General features: G+C 44.1%; 1 protein-coding gene across 1 annotated transcript in view; it reads left to right on the top strand.

The window, feature by feature from the left end:
- Positions 1-17,500, top strand: part of cacna2d3a (calcium channel, voltage-dependent, alpha 2/delta subunit 3a) — a gene marked incomplete at both ends in the record, with an annotated part of 220,647 nt that overhangs the window by 62,298 nt on the left and 140,849 nt on the right. The window contains one exon of the mRNA XM_080764041.1: positions 14,362-14,524. Within this exon, the coding sequence (XP_080620167.1) occupies positions 14,362-14,524 (163 nt within the window). The remainder of the gene's footprint in view (positions 1-14,361; positions 14,525-17,500) is intronic.

Consider the following 17,500-nt stretch of genomic DNA (forward strand, 5'->3'; position numbering starts at 1 on the left):
AGTGAAGTGACTTTCCTGTTGTTTCAGCCTTAATGACACTGGGAGGCCACAGGGCTGATGTTTCAGCCTTAATGACACTGGAGGCCACAGGGCTGTTGTTTCAGCCTTAATGACACTGGGAGGCCACAGGGCTGATGTTTCAGCCTTAATGACACTGGCAGGCCACAGGGCTGATGTTTCAGCCTAATGACACTGGAGGCCACAGGGCTGATGTTTCAGCCTTAATGACACTGGCAGGCCACAGGGCTGATGTTTCAGCCTTAATGACACTGGAGGCCACAGGGCTGATGTTTCAGCCTTAATGACACTGGGAGGCCACAGGGCTGTTGTTTCAGCCTTAATGACACTGGCAGGCCACAGGGCTGATGTTTCAGAGGCCACTGGGCTGATGTTTCGGAGGCCACCGGGCTGATGGCGACAGCGATGGGAAAAAGCTGTGGTGGAATAATATCGATACTGCAACATAGAACATACTCTGTTACAAGTATAAATCCGGAATTCAAAAACCACTACTGCACTCTTCTTCTTTTCGGCTTTTCCTTCAGGGTCGCCACAGTGAATCATCTGCCTCCATCTCACCCTGTCCTCTGCATCCTCTTCTCTCACAACTACTCTCTGAACTAAGTTCACAACTTCACATCCTCTTTCACTACATCCATAAATCTTCTCTTTGGTCTTCCTGTAGGCCTCCTGCCTGGCAGTTCCAACCTCAACATCCTTCTACAGATATTCACTATCCCTCCTCTGTAGGTGTCCAAACCATCTCAGTCTGGCCTCTCTGGCTTTATCTCCAAAACATCTGACATGCACTGTCCCTCTCATGTACTCGTTCCTGATCCTATCCCTTCTTGTCACTGTCTCCCAGAGAAAACCTCAACATTGCAGTCTCTGCATGCTACCTCCAGCTCTGCTTCCTGTCTCTAAACCATACAACATAGCTGGTCTCGCCACCGTCTCTAAACCACCACTGTCTCTAAACCATACAACATATCTGGTCTCGCCACCGTCTCTAAACCACCACTGTCTCTAAACCATACAACATATCTGGTCTCACCACCGCCTTGTACACCTTCCCATTCATTCTTGCTGATGCTTTCCTATCACAACCACCACTGCACTGAGTCCTGGAAAACATACACACAGAGAATGAGGATGAGACCATAACATAATAGACAGCACAACATTGCAGGGCTTTAATTGTGGCCCATTTTTATAAACACATGACATATGACTCAATTCAGGTTAAAACTTACACCTTGTGCAAGCTGTTCTCGTTAACAGGGTAACCTGTTACGAAGACCACCTGATTAAGACTATAATCGTGTGTTAAACATTAATTTAAAATGTGATAATGGGCTATACCATCCACAAAGCTTGTGCTTGCTTGGTTTTCTCCCTGTTTACACTGATCTGCATATAGGTGTTGGGGTGTTTGTGTGCGTGCATGTTGTGTGTGTACATGTGTCTGTCTGTATGTGAGTGTGTGTGTGCTCACGCAAGTGCATGCACCGGCTTGCACCACACCGGTGGTGGCTTCATTCTGTGATTGCGTTTTCCTATTCGGTGAATAGACGGTAATTATCCCTAAAAATACTTCCATCCACACACTGTAGGGCGGTGAAGATACTTCTCTTGCCGCTGTTTGGTTTCATTATAAACTGTTGTTTGTGTGTTTTTCGGCTATGGTGGATGCATATTTTGGCTGGCAGCTACTGTAGTTTGATAGGAATGTTCCTTATCTGTCTTTTCCAGAGAGCCTTTGCTCCTATGTGAAATTGGCATGGTAATCTGTTAAGGATTCCCCCCCCCGCTCCCCCCCTCTCTCTCTTGTTTGTACCCACAATGCTCATGTAAATTGGGGGGGGGCACAGAGCAGTACCCCCTGCTGCCCTCCCTCTCTCTCTCTCTCTCTCTCTCTGCACTCTGCAGCCAATTAAATCCCTGGGATTGGCTGGTGGGGAGAGACCACCAGCCAATCACAGATCCCTGACCGACGTTTCTGAAAATGGAGTCTGAGGCAGGATTTTTTTTTAGCTCCTCTCTCTAGTGCTGAGGAAACAGCCGTGTAGGTGTTGTTGGGTGGTACCCCAAAATGACTGAGGTATATGATATTTATTTACCCCAAGGGTTCAAAACATGTTAATCCCTATCCAAGCGGATCAGATTTAAAGGTATAGTTCAAAACCATGAAAACAGGATTGGGATCATACTGTGATATCCGATTGGATCAGCAATCCAAGCTTTGATCTATAGATCAAATCTTCGAAATGAACAGTTTGATCAATTCTTCCCACTGGAGTGGTGGACCAGAGCAAAAATGTACCATAGATTTTAGACAATGTTTCCCCACATGCAATTTAGTATTGTTGGTGTGACAGTTTTCCTGGAACACGGTTCAGGGGTCCAAGGTTGTAGCCTGCATGGCTTTGGCCATACTGATACGCATGGATTCACTTATGCTCCCTCCCCGGTGTCACTCTGGACTTCGTCCCATAGGCAGCTTGAAAAGTGGCCGCAAGTAGTTGCCGTGACAGACAAACTCATCTAGCCAATCGGCGTAACAAACAGCTGACGTCGTTACAGTGCTAGTGCTTGAAAGATACCACGCTAAGAACACCAAGGTCTGTTTAGTTTCTACTTTCTACATGAGTGAGCTATGTCGTAAATATGTCTGAGTCTATCTATATCTGAAATAACTGCACTTAGAGCTGTTATCATTTCTGTGGAAACTTTTAAACTTGTTGCGTCGAGGGCAGCCATTGTTGTTTTGAAAGTAGCACAGCATGTATGTTACATCAACACATGGACCAATGTTGTACGGATGATATAAATTAAGGCTCTGTTCCAATTCCCTTCTGGTCAAACAGAGTCCGTGTTAATGATACTAATGAAGGCTCTGTTTCATTCTCGTCAAACGGAGTCAGGGTGCTGCTATTGTGCACATTGGTTCACTGGAAACACTACTACACCAGTGGGTCTCAAAGTGTCCTTGAGTGGGTTCCAAATGGGCCTGTACGGGTGTGTACCTCTGAGAGTGTACAAATGGGACCAAATTGGTCCCAACCCACCCATGCACCCTCTAGGCAATTTTCATATAGGATTCATTTTAGTAATGGCCTTGCCTGTCAAATAAATGGTGAATGGTGCATTTATATAGAGCTTTTATTCAAAGCGCTTTACATAGATTGTGCATTACATTCCCCCCCGCAAGCAGTGAAGTTCATACCTCCCTCCCGGCTGGAGACAGGCATTGTTCAAGCTAATGAATCATTTGCATTCCAACTACTTCCACATGTAGGCAAACTTACATTACAAATGTACTCAAATCAACATGTAGATTAAATGTTGTTTTATAGGTTATATTTGTTATATGCTGTTTGCAGAAATAACAATGTCTGGTGGTAATGATAAAAAATAAATCAAGTATCCTGATGGTTCGGAAATTCGGAGGGCACGCTAAAACCGGCATTATAGCCTGCTGCTGTGGATTGTTCCACAGCCTATTCTGGCATATAAATATCGCCAGCTCTTTGTCAGTCAAAAGATAACGGTTCTGTCCGTCCTTCTTTGACTTGACCTATCCTATGGTATATAAAGCTGCTGCGGCTGAAATGTGGACCTCTGGAGCTGGCAGAATCTATCAAATATATATTAATTACATCGATGCGCCCGGCCCTTTACCCATACACATGTAGCCTATAATGTTTCCCCCTCTATATAAAAATGACAATATATAGCTCTAATGTCGTATTTCGTCTGACTGAGCAATTGTGCCTGGCTCTGCTACAATAACGTGTGGTATTTTATTGGCTCAATACAAAGTCGGACAGTGTTTTATCCGCTCCCAAACCTGTGTTGGATGCACCCGACCCCTTGTTACCTCCTGACCGAGCTAAAGCACCCCAACGGCCAGTATTGTATTTGTTATTTGGTCTAAAATGATTTATATATATAATCCGTTAATCACACAGTCAAAGACCAAATAATTTGCAGGCAGTTGGCGTTAATTACCTCGTGCTGCGCAAGGGTATTCAATATAGCGCTCACACGTCACTATAATTATATTTTGGTAAACTGAAATGAAAAATAAAAAACAAGTCGAGTTGTCCTGTCGAGTTGAAACGCTGCCTTGAATTAGCTGGAATGTGACATTTAGAAGACAATGGCAAGTCATCAACCTCCGCTGCGGGTGGGAGAGGTGTGAAGAGCATTAGAAGAGATGCAGGGAGAGAGTGGCCAATGGAATTGCACGAAAACCACGGTCATCCTGACCATTAGCCGTCAGAGTAGTAAGTGAGTTGAGTTCAGACATGCTAGTGTTAAGGACACTTCGACACTAACTCTAGGGGAGCCCACACACACACACACACACACACACACACACGCACAGGACGACCCACCCGTCCCGTTTTTTCTTCCAACTGTAATTCCGACATAATGGTACGGTGCACCTGTAATGCAGAAACATTAAATAAACAGCCTCTTTGAGGTTGCGTCCCCTCCTCAGACTGTTGGTCCAGCAGTCAGTTCTCCCAGTACAGTCCTTCCACAGACAGACTCGTCTACATTACGTTATGTCGCTGGCGTACGTGCATTCAGAGTGGATGATGACAGTCGACCGCGCCGCGGTATAGCCTCGGTACCCGTGCATGCAGGCTTTTATTTTCGTTTGCAATTTTTTTTTAAAGCGTGCAGTAAAGGATTGCCTGCTTCCAATCCCTCCTCACTATACGGCCCCTGGGTGTAAAGGCCCACGTGACGTGTCATTTACATCCAACATGAATGTGTACAATGTCAAGTCCAATTAAGGGTGCAGTACGCTGCTTTCATCCCGTCTCACTCCAGTACATTTACTTAAGTATAGTACAATTTCGATGTATTTTTACTTTTACTTCGACTTCACTACATCTCAGAGGCAAATATTGTACTTTTACTCCACTACATTTATTTGAAAACTTTAGTTACTAGGCCTAGTTACTTTGAAGATTTTGATTATTTTTTACAAGACATACATTACACACTTCAGCCCTATATTTATTTTGGCCATTTGAAAATAGCCGATCTACAAGCTCACAATGTCGCAATGCGACACATTGTAATGACAGAGACAGAAACTGTCCCGGGTTGTGTTGCCAGGGCCCTTCTCCACACTGTGGGAATATAAACTGTCCGCTGGTTGTGTTGCCTCGGTCCCAGCCTTACTCATCTGCGAAGAGAAAAGCCTGGTCACAACCTAAGGCAGAGATGTTATCGGCGGAAGTGTCGGTTCGGAACATCCGTCAGATGTAATTCCCCCGGATACGACCAATCACAACACGGAGAATTGTAAACAGATTTGGCAAGCGTCTTGAGCGATACTTCGGCCAAAATCCTACAACGTCCGCCCCCAAAAAATGATGGTTGTGTAGCCAGGGCCATTCTCCACACTGTGAGAATAGAGACTGTCCCCTGGTTGTGTTGTGTGCTAATCTCCACACTGTGAGAACAGAGACTGTCCCCTGGTTGTATTGTGGGCCATTCTCCACACTGTGAGAACAGAGACTGTCCCCTGGTTGTGTTGTGGGCCATTCTCCACACTGTGAGAATAGAGACTGTCCCCTGGTTGTGTTGTGGGCCATTCTCCACACTGTGAGAACAGAGACTGTCCCCTGGTTGTGTTGTGGGCCATTCTCCACACTGTGAGAATAGAAACTGTCCCCTGGTTGTGTAGCCAGGGCCATTCTCCACACTGTGAGAACAGAGACTGTCCCCTAGTTGTGTAGTCAGGGCCATTCTCCACACTGTGAGAATAGAAACTCGCTCCTTTCCTCAACCATGAAGGAAGGAGAGGGAGTTAAAAGTGAATGCCAGAGGCTGGTGTGTCACGGTTAACTTTCTGCATACATTTTTTTGTCTGTCTGTCTGTCTGTCTGTCTGTCTGTCTGTCTGTCTGTCTGTCTGTCTGTCTGTCTGTCTTTGTCTCTCTCTCTATCCCACCCCCTGCCCCTGTAGAGTGTGTGTTTGTGAGTGTGTGCGTGCGTGCATGTGTGCACGTGTCCGACCCTTCTGGCTTGCCTGCGTGTGTGTGTGTCCGTGCATTCGTGTGTACGTACGCGTGTGTGTGTGTGTGTGTGTCCCTTCTGGCTCCCAAACCATAAAATTAACTCTCCATTGCAATTAGAACGGCAGACTCACTCCCAATCTTCTGCCGTAATCTGAAAGGCACCTCTTCACCTCTTCAGACTCCACCTTAGCCCATAGCACTGCACTTGCCCTAACCTCCACAACCTTGCAGGCCTATATGCAAAGGCTTAACTGTAATTTAAATAGCATGTTATGTAGACAGATTCCACATCATTATTACTATTACTATTATTATAGTTTTAATAATGTACAGATTTTAGATTTTCTTTGAATATTCTACTGTAAGACTGATATGTTCTTGGTTTACTTATGATCCTAGATGACTGACTACATTGTGTTGTCCTTGCTTACTGTAAATCTTGCTTATACTGTAGTCCGTATTAAGCATGATTTTATGACTACTACAAGCTTGTAGCGTGTCACTCTGTGCTGCGCTACGAGTTTGTATATCTGCTATTTTTTGCAAACATTTGAATATATTTTTAACTAAAATCTTTGCTTCTGGGGGGGTCCTTGGAACAACACATTTTGAGATGGGGTCGGCAGCCAAATACATACAATCTTTGCTTGTAGATTTGCTATTTTCTGAGTGCAACACCCAACAACCAAACATAAAATGCCTTGCCTTTTAGGTCTACTGGATCTCTTCTCCACTAGTCCATCCCTGGCATTTTAGTCTATTTTGTATTTGTTGACGAAATTGTCAATATATATTTATTTAGTCTTAGTCAACACAGCTTAGTTTATTTAAAAAAAACAATTGTCATACTTCGACAAAATCGTAGTCGACAAAATCAACACTGTTCCCCTGTTTAATTCACCATCCCTCTTCTTGGCTCATCTACCTCTCGCTCAGCCCGCACGCGTGTGGTAAACTGCTTGAATTGTGTGTGTGTGTGTGTGTGTGCATGTGTGGGCACGTGCGTGTGTGTGTGTGTGTGTGTGCGTGTGCGTGAGTGCGCGTGCATGGCTGCGTGGGTGTGTGGGTGGGTGATGGCAGTACATATGTAACCTCTCAGTGTGTGATGCGTGGCTGCACTAACAGAGTGGGTTGTTAACACTGTGTTCGGGCGCTGCATTAAGTGCCACGGGGGAAATCCTTTACATTGCCTAGTCAGGTTTTCTGCTGTTGGAATGGCATAATTGGACTGGCGGGCGCGTGCAAGCCGTGGATGCAGCGCTCGCTCGCCACGCACACACACACACACACACACACACACACACACACACACACACACACACACACACACACACACACACACACATCTTTCAAGTCTGCAGGCACGCGTATAACACTAATGCATGCATTACCTGGCTGGTGTAATATGGCTGTACGCCTGTACCCCCCCCATGTACATTTGCATGTGTGCACATGGACACGCACGCACGCTATTTCAATTATACAATTTTTGTTGTTTAGCAGAACCTCTTATCCAGTTTGAGATCAGAGCAAGCAGACTAAGCATGAACTCTAGCAAACAAACAGGGTAAATAGTCACATCAGTAGAGTGTGCATGATAACAATTTATTTAATGCCTCAAAGGAACTAGCTGCACCAAGAAGACAACGAAGCATCTGTTTAAACATGCTATCTAAATAACATTAGCATTGTTGAAAAGGAAAAGAAACCTAATCTAAACGACAGAAACACACACACACACATACACATCAGCACGTACACGACAATTGCAGACTGGCAGCTTCAATCGCACCACGCACTGTGAATTTAGATAGTCAATTAACAAATTCAATACTGTAAATGTCAATTTTGTTTTACCTGTTGCTTGTTCAGCAACATATTAGGCTTGTTCATTCACTTACTCCTCTGCTTTCAGCAATTTCTCTCTCTCTCTCTCTCCCTCTCTCTGTCTCTGTCTCTCTCTCTCTCTCTCTCTCTCTCTCTCTCTCCCTCTCTCTGTCTCTGTCTCTGTCTCTGTCTCTCTCTCTGTCTCTGTCTCTGTCTCTCTCTCTCTCTCTCTCTCTCTCTCTCTCTCTCTCTCTCTCTCTCTCTCTCTCTCTCTTTACTTTATACTTTAATTGTTTATTTGGACGGGACAGCACCTATTAATGAAAACTCACACCCGTACTGACGTACATGTGTGAAGTGAGTGTGTAAAGATACAAGAGTGATGATTACACAGTACAGCACATGGCTTCCTTAGACATTGGTGTACAGACTTGTGTTCTAAGCAGAGCAGATGGCAAGCAGCATCATCATCATTACAACCTTGAGAGACTTGAGTTGTGACCAACGACTTGAGACTTGGCTTGGACATCACAAACAGTACTCTCTGGTGTGTGTCCATGTGCATGTTTTCAAGAATGTGCATGTGTGTCTGTGCAGAGGCATCCTTAAATTGCCTTTGCTGTGACACTATCAGTGGTGGAAAGTAACTAAGTAGCCTACAATTATGAGGTACTTTTACATTCCTGGAGTAGTTATTACGTTGTAGATACATTTTACTACTATACTGTAGACCTTACTATACATTAACCAGTTAAGATCTATATACTGTATATTTGAAAATGGCAGATTTACAAACTTGTAGATTAGCTATTTTCAAAATATGTGTATACATTTTTAAAACGTGCGACATTGCATAATGAGTACTTTTGGTACTTTAAGTACATTTTGATGCAGATACTTTTGTAACAGAGTATTTCTTTATAGTATTGATACTTTTACTTAAGTAGAAAATGTTAGTACTTGTGTAATAAAAACGTATTAAAGTAAATTCAAATTACACTGGATAACTAACATCATCAATGTGCATACTGTATTTACTATTTATCTATTTTGAAAGGAAAGAAAGAGCAGAACATAATAGCGGTCACTCCATTATACCAGCATTTGCAAGCATTTGTTTTGCATGGAAAAAAAACATAACCACTTGTCCAGGTCATCATATTTGTGATGATGACTATGGCACATTGTGAAGAAATGTATTGGTAAGGAATTTATTCTCAGATTTTTGTAATATATATTTGGAGAAATATAAAGCAAATTACTTCATAGCCTTTCCTTCAGAGACGGAGCTGGTAAGGCAGGTAAACAACAGCCTAGACAACCAGTTGGGGTTAGCAACACAAAGCAGACGGGATGGAAGGGTCGAAGCAGGTCACCGCTGAATAAAAGCTTTAAGGAAACACACAGACTGAAGCGGAAAGAGGCATTGTGATTGGCCGGGGGGTAGGGGAGTGGAGGGATCACAAGTAAATGAAAATGAAGGTAAGGTTGAAACGATTCAAATTAAAAGAGAAAGAATGATTAAAAAGAACTGCGGTGTTGAAAGATAAAAGGGAACAATAAACACTCGCAGCCGATCCTTTGTTGAATTTGTGACTAGCTTTGATTGTAGCGTGTGTGTGTGTGTGTGTGTGTGTGTGTGTGCTGTCTCTGACACTGTACAGTTCACTATTGGTTTGAGAGAGAGAATTGGAGAGCTCGTTAAGGTGATAATCAGCTTTAATTAAGCCTGTCTTTCGACTTCATGTCCCTCTTGGGGGGGAATAAGGTAAAGACGCAGTGGCTCCCTGTGAAGAGACAGACAGACAGCCGGGGAGACGGGCGGGGAGACGGGCGGGGAGACGGGCGGGGAGACAGGTGGGGAGACGGATGGATTGAGCAAATGAGCGCAGACCTTGAAAGGTCCCAGCAACCTCTGTCAGCCCACACTAGACACCCTGGATACCATTATAATTGACTAAATATTCTCATTCATGTCCATTTTTTTCCCCCCCTCTAACTTTAATTTATTGGCCTTTTCCAACTAGTTTTCTTTCCTTTTTGGTCTACTTTTTCTTCGTCCTCATTCATAAAAATGGTTTGTAGCTGTTTTAGCAATGTACTGCTAATTGCTCTGTACCGAGGAAGCCACAACTACCACCTGTTAGCATCTGTAACAGTCCATCGTATGGACTTCCATATAAGCTTGCGAGCTCTTCTGATTTCCAGCTGTGTGGAAGGAAGCTGGCATCCCCTGATTTTCAACCTTCTTCATCCAGGTCCATTATTTATTTGGAATTTGAGCCACGGACCACCATTTGATGAGATGTAGCCTCTGCCATCGGTGTATGAATGCGTGTGCGAATGGGTGAATGCAATGCACAATCATTGTAAAGCGCCTTGGATAAAAGGTACTAATACTGTATAAATGCACCATTGGAAGAAAAAACTAAATTAAATAATAATAAAAATTTTAGCATCAATATAAAAAACAAGAAGGGATACAAGGAAAGGAGTGTCAGGGGGTGAGGTAGTGTCTGAAGAGGTGAGTCTTCAGACTGCAGCGGGACAATTGGAAGTGAGTCTGCAGTTCTCAGCGCAAGCGTGAGTCCATACTCCCCAGTTTGGGAGCCAGGAGCCAATGTGATTGAGCATTCAGTCTTATTCCCTTGTGTCCTCTGGCACTCATACCCTCTGGCATGCACTCCCATACCCACAATAAGTTAAAACCTCCACAGCACTTTGCTCCACGTCAGCAATACTCATTTGCAAGATGAATTTTTGTGTTGTTTCGAGTGACCTTCAACTAAACTTAAGATTCGCAGCATAACGGTCCAGGTGAAAAGAGGAGAGAATTGAAAGTAGTAATAATAATTGTAATAATATAATAATAATAGTAGTTTGTGTCTAACATGGGTAGGAAGAACGTTGTGAAAACGCGAGGGGTATGGTATGGGGAGGAAGATGGAACACTGTGCGCTCCTTCACCTTGAAGTGGCGGTTTTGTTCGTCCCGATAACGGGCTAATACGCCTAATCAGGCCTGATTAATTGCACCGATAGGAGGTGTGTTCGTTAGCCTAATTGATGGCTTTATCGGTGCTTCGCAGCGGGGCTGAGCAGGTGATGGTGCAGCCGAGGAGTGTATCCGGAGGGATTTCAGGCCGGGTGAAGGTTACCGCCAGTGGGGATGGGGACGTGAAAGGTGGGGATGGGGACGTGAAAGGTGGAGTGTACTATGGGCCCCGTTTTCGTCAGTGCCTTACCACTTATCCCTAAACTTTTTTGCCCTTTTTGTTTTACTATTTGAAAAACCATTACTAGCCATTACTAGCCAATCTACATTGACACATTGTGAGCTTCTATATCGGTTATTTGACCTATTCAAAAATGATTTTCAAAATATAAAAAAGGCAAAGAAGTTCAGGAATAAGTGTTAAGGCATTGGTGAAAATAGGGCCCTATGTGGCCGGGAATCTCAATTGGAGTCACAATTGGCTATAATATACATATTATGTTCAAGGGAGGGTAGCGCATTGGCATGAATGTGATATTAATTGAATCTTGTCGCTGCACGTATCCTTACGGGCTGGAGCGGCTCCTGTCAGCGGGGAACGTTGAGTGGGAAGAGTAAGACGAAGGCTCTACAATACGTCCTCCCGGTGGGTGTTCCTCAATGACCGCTGAGCCAAGTATATCGTACAACAGCAGTGAAACGCCGTTGGAGGAATTAATTGGCATAACGATTAACTTGGGAAGAAAAAGAAGAAGAAAAAAAGATCATTGGCTACTCTAAATTTAGAACCGAAGGGAAAAAGAAAATTCACTGTTTCAGGGTTCCATATTGCAATAGTCCAAGTCTTGAAGGTGTCTGACCATGACTCGGTCACCACTCAGAGGGAGGGAGGGTGTGTGGAGTGGTCCTTCATTACCATGACTCGGAAAACTAGAATAAAAAAAAACATTTTAGTTAACTGAAACAAAAAACAAACACATTTTTAAATAAATAAACGATAACTAAACTTAAACTGTATTGTGTGTTCACAAAACTAACTGAAATTATAGACAGAATTCCCTTAGTCAACATTTATATGCCTTTCGGATATTTATAAACCTTTTTCATTCATTTGATTAATTTCCTCATTTCTCGCTTTTTGCATTCTGCACCATGCCTGAAACTGACTGCACGTTACTTGGAAAAATGGCAAAAGTTGGAAGAAAGAGACACAGTCCAATATGGGATTACTTTGAATAATATGACGGCGAGAGAGACGCAAGCAAGTGCCTTGTGGAAAAGGATGATCGTAAAATATGCGGAGCACGTCTGAAGGGTATAGGCCTATTGTATAAGGATCAGGCATTTGTGGAATGAGCAACACAGCTAAACGTGTGGATAGCGCCTCCAAAAAGGTATTTACCCTTGCTTTGAGTTGCTTAGTGGATTGGAAGATTGCACTCTCACACAGTAATAAGGGGGAAAGAAAACTAATATGTCCTTACTATAAAACAAAAAAAACACATATTGCGTCTGGAAGGTCCATACGCAGCCACAGCAGCTTGGTATGGTATGGGGCAGTATCTCTCACAGGCAAGACAGAACTTGTCATCATTAATTTAAAGGCAATCTCAATACAGTGAGATTCCCAGAAGCCCTAGCCCTAGGAAGCCAGTGTGACTGATTTTGTTTTTCTCAGTGTGATCTAAATGTGTTACGGCTGTCCGCCTGAAACCTTGTATCTCTTAAAATTTATCAAAAAACGTTGACTAAAACATATAAAACAAAACCCGGGAATAGCGTGTTCAGCAGGGAAAGACAATGGGGACAAAAATCTGCATGTTGGCTACCGGTGCCACTACTGCTCCATTAAGCTGGCGAGACTTTTGGGGCCAGTGTGTGAACGCTCAATCATCACACTGCACCTGTTCCTCTGCCACGCTGCACACTCTGGGCTCCCACAGGGTAAACCCTGCTTTCCTGCCAAAACATGGAAACCTCATATGTCCTAAACTGTTACTTTTGCAGGATTCAAATAACAGCAGTGGTAGCAGATTTACAAGCTCAAAAGCTCGAGCTTGCGGATCAGCTTCTTTGAGGCTTTTGTGTGACGCCGTAGTGTGACCAAGTAGGATGTTCATTTAACCAAAAATCACAAGTTAAAATATGGAGATAAGAGGTTTCTGCGCCGACGGCACCGATTTGACAAAGATGATGATGCACTTAGAAGGATGCTGCTGCCTCACCGGAACGGGAGGGAGGCAGAGCATCTCCGTGGGACAAAAGGCCAGGGCATACCTAATGTGACCGAGCACACGTTCCACTACCTCTGCAGGCAGTGGTGGTAAAAGGGACCGCTAGATGTATGAGCTATTATCGGCCTATTACAGTACATACAGTAAACATCAGTCTCCGATATGAAAGTTCTTTAGAGAACATAATGCAGACACATATCATGCTTGGGTAAATTTAGAAATAGTTTTATTCAAGTTATTTATCATTATTAAATTGTCAGTGAAGTTTGCCTTTTCACTGCATTGATGGGGGACCTCTTGGGATAAAGTTTCTTATTACAACGAGACAAGAACATTGGTCAAAAATAAAACCGTTTACTCCTCAAAGGTCCGGCACCAGTCGGGCTCAAGTTCACACTCTCTCATAACGCTCATAACTCATTATGCTTATGTTTGGTCTGAGTATATGAAATATTTTCTCATTCCGTCGTCTAGTGTCTATAAGTGTTCATTGGGTTCACGAACCGCCGTGCCTCAGACTCCGGAGCCATGGGGAAGCGAGGAGCCCTTTCGCTCTATATTTATCTTTGGCCGTATGATTTATTAATAGCCTTCCCTCAAGTATGCGCAGCACTAAAAATACAGTGCAGGCAGAATGCCACATCCAGCATCGAGCCGTTCGGAGGAGGAGGAGGAGGAGGAGGAGGGTATGGGGACAGATCTGTCCACTCAGCGTTCTCCCTCATTTTCCCAGCAACAACACACACCTCTGGGGGGATGATCCAGGCGTTTCAGGTTACCTCAGCAGGCAAAAGTGTTCGCTGACTCTGCAGTTTTTGAGCGGCGCAGTACGCCAGATATACCTTGGATAGCGTGACTCAGCGCGATTCGCCCATCAGATACATCGACGTAACGTAATTCCAGTGGATTGTCGAATATCGAGCGATTGTGTGAGACACACATGCAGATATTGGGGGGTGGGGGAGGGGGGCGTGGGCTATCCCACCATTGTCTTGTAGGTGCAAAGTAAACAATATTATCTTTTAGGATTTTAACGATTCTGGTTCATTCATGATTAATTACCTCTTTACATTCCGATTACTCACTGCTTTTCATTAATGACTCCAAATGGACCCCTACAACCAGGTCTGTAACCCCTACGGGTCCATTTGGTTCCATTTGTAAGAGTTATGGTGGTCCTTGAAATGTAAAAGTTTCTTTATTTCTTTCTTCCTGTCTCCTCTCCTCTCCTCTCCTCTCCTCTCCTCTCCTCCTCCTCTGCAGTATGAGTACTTCAACGCGGTGCTAATCAACGAGGTGGATGAGGAGGATCGGTACCTGGATCTGGGAGGAGAGTTCATCCTGCAACCCAACGACCACTTCAACAACCTGTCAGTCAACCTGAGCCTCAGCGTGGTGCAGGTGCCCACCAACATGTACAACAAAGGTACTAATACACCAACATGTACACCAAAGGTACTAATACACAACATGTACAACAAAGGTACTAATACACCAACATGTACACCAAATGTACTAATACACCAACATGTACAACACGTGTTATCTATCTATCTATCTACTGTATCTATAAATGCACCAAAGTGTCTGTCTGTCACCCCCTTTTTGAAACTAGCTCCTTGCCAGTCGCCCTACACACTTCCACTTGGTTTGAGCATAGATATATATATAAATAATAGAGATGGCACTGGATGGGAGGGGAATCCTGGTGCCGTCTCCATTATTTATATATCTATACTCAAACCGAGTGGAAGTGTGTAGGGCGAGTGGCCAGGAGCTAGTTTCAAAAAGGGCCTCAGGGTCCATATATGGAGTTGACATCACACCACTCCATATTTGGGCATGCCTGACACAGAACTCCATTTACTGTAGGAGTTAAAGGGACATATAAATCTTCTGGTCATAAAAGGGATACAGGCTATTGCATAGCCGGGTGGGGCATGGATCTCCAACTTCCATGGGCACCTCTCTAGTATCTTCTTATAACTATAAATGCACCAAGTCTGCACCAAATGTGTACGTACCTCTGTAATCCACGTAACTCTACACAGGGAGTGCAGTGCCCGGTGTCGAGTCGTTGGACCCACAGTTGACCAGAACCGCCACAAAGGCCTCTGCCCGGGCACTGAACCTGATCACCCCTATATCTCCATATATGGAGCTGGCGTGTTCTGACATCACAACACTTCATATTTGGGCATGCCTGACACAGAACTCCATATATAGGAATAAAGGGACACAGGGAGACAGATACAGAAATCTCCATATATGGGCATAGAGGGAGACAGACATAATAACTGGGTGGGTGCGGGGCATGCATTTCCAACTTGCATCGTTCCAAGTTCCCAATGGGCACCGCTCTAGTTTTGTTATAATCGACTATTCTTTATAGTCAATTAAATCCATTAGTTTGATTAAGTGTTTGCAACCCTTGATTTGGGAACATCAAAAAAAAACAAAAACTGTCTAATAAATTCCAATTTTGAAGTGACTTAATATGAAAAATCTAAAGCCTCAGAGAGCTATTATAGGAAAGTTTGCCCATCAATGCATGTACGCCCAAGGGAAAGGAGCTGCATGTGAGGTCATTAACTGTAACTCTCATGATTGAAGATCATCCCTAACGCGGGCGGACTTAATTAGCTGTTAAATAATCAGAGATTCTTCTAATTTGTCATCCACTGAAGTCCAACTGGTAGTCATGTCTGCGCGTACACTGTTCCAAGTGGACGGAGGGGATGTCGTGACGGCTTAAGCCGGCGAGCGGAGGAGAAGGAGTGATTTGACGAGGAGGGGTGGGGCTGTGAGAGAGAGAGAGAGAGGGAGAAAATGAAGGAGAAAGTAGGTTAAGTCAGACTGACAAGAAGGTCTGAGGGAAAGATTAATTACTTCGAGGGAGGGAGGGAGGGAGGGAGAGGGAGAGGGAGGGAGGGAGAGAGAGGGAGAGAGAGAGAGGGAGAGAGAGAGAGGGAGAGAGAGAGAGAGAGAGAGCGAGAGAGAGAAATTGTTAGAGGAATGAAACTGACAGAAAGGTTAACACAAAGGGAAAAGCGGTAATCTTTGATTCACAAAATAAGTACACTCACATTATGACAATGAGAGAGAGAGAGACAGAATGAACTCTATTTTATATACTAACCCTAAAATGGCCAATACACAAGATCACAGTAGCCAATATATAAGCTCACAACACGTTACGTCCGCTACATATTGTGAGCTTGCAAATCAGCTATTTCGGGTCCGAAACACCACATAAACGACAGAGAGGCAGAGGAGGGGTGGTGAGGTAGAGAGTGTTTCTGTTGGCTGGCAGTGATGATGTGGAATTGTGGATACATTGACTTTACCTGCAGGGAGCCCAGCGGTGGTCTATGTCTCTTATCTTTCTTGTATTAAGACTTATTTTTGGCTTTTCTGCCTGTATTGATAGTTCAAGTGAAAATAGTCAGGAAAGAGGGAGAGAGAGAAGGGGAAAGACACGCAGCAAAGGTCGCCATGAACGGGACTCGAACACACGACACGCTGTCAGGCCAGAGCCTATATGTGGCATGCGCCTGGAGTGGACCACTCGGCCAGCGGGCGCCCCGTCTATGTCTCTTATTGGTGTCAAATTACTGTAGATACACACTGGGGGGGGGAATAGCAGTTTGTGATTGATAGATAGGTGTGGGTAGGTAGGAAGGTAGGTTATAGGTTCGTTCCATAGCAGTTTATATGACAATAAATGAGCAGTATATGTGAAACAATATTCAGATCCTTGTACCTTCTCTAATTGTACTTCATATAAATGGAGAAGGGTTTATCAGTCATCTGTGATGAATGGAAGGTTAGTTCCATAATAAGCAGAGAGCTGCTGCTTGCCTACCATGTCCTGGTCAAACCTAACCATCTTCCTGCCTATAGGGCATAGCAGTGGCTGCCATTTCTGGTTCCATTGATCCAGACCCATTCATTTGTCCCTTAGAGATTTCCAAAAATATATTAAGCCTAGCATCAAACCATCCAGGATCCTGGTGATTCATGCCCATAAAACATTGATTCTTGTAGAAATGCAGTACCTTCTCATGTACCGGTGGAACGGCACCGGTCCGCGTACCTGTGGTTGGGAACCTCTGGCCTAGGACATTGTTTTAAGAAATGTCACCTACATGTCCAACATAGGGATGCCAGGGGTACGGCCCTTATACAAGAAACGGATGATGACATAAATCACTGTTATATCTTTTTTCCCAGTTCCATTCCTGCATGTTTGTGGCTGCGTTGGAAACTGATTCAGTTAATTCAGAACCCGTGTGCAAGGGCATTTAATGTTGCTGCTAGCTAGAGTGAAGTAACACATACAGACAGTACATGGACACAAGGCTGTTATGCACTCAGGCGCTTGTAGTACACGCACTCATAT

The sequence above is a fragment of the Protomyctophum bolini genome, assembly GCF_963924005.1.
Source record: "Protomyctophum bolini genome assembly, chromosome: 5".
Classification (NCBI taxonomy): domain Eukaryota; kingdom Metazoa; phylum Chordata; class Actinopteri; order Myctophiformes; family Myctophidae; genus Protomyctophum; species Protomyctophum bolini.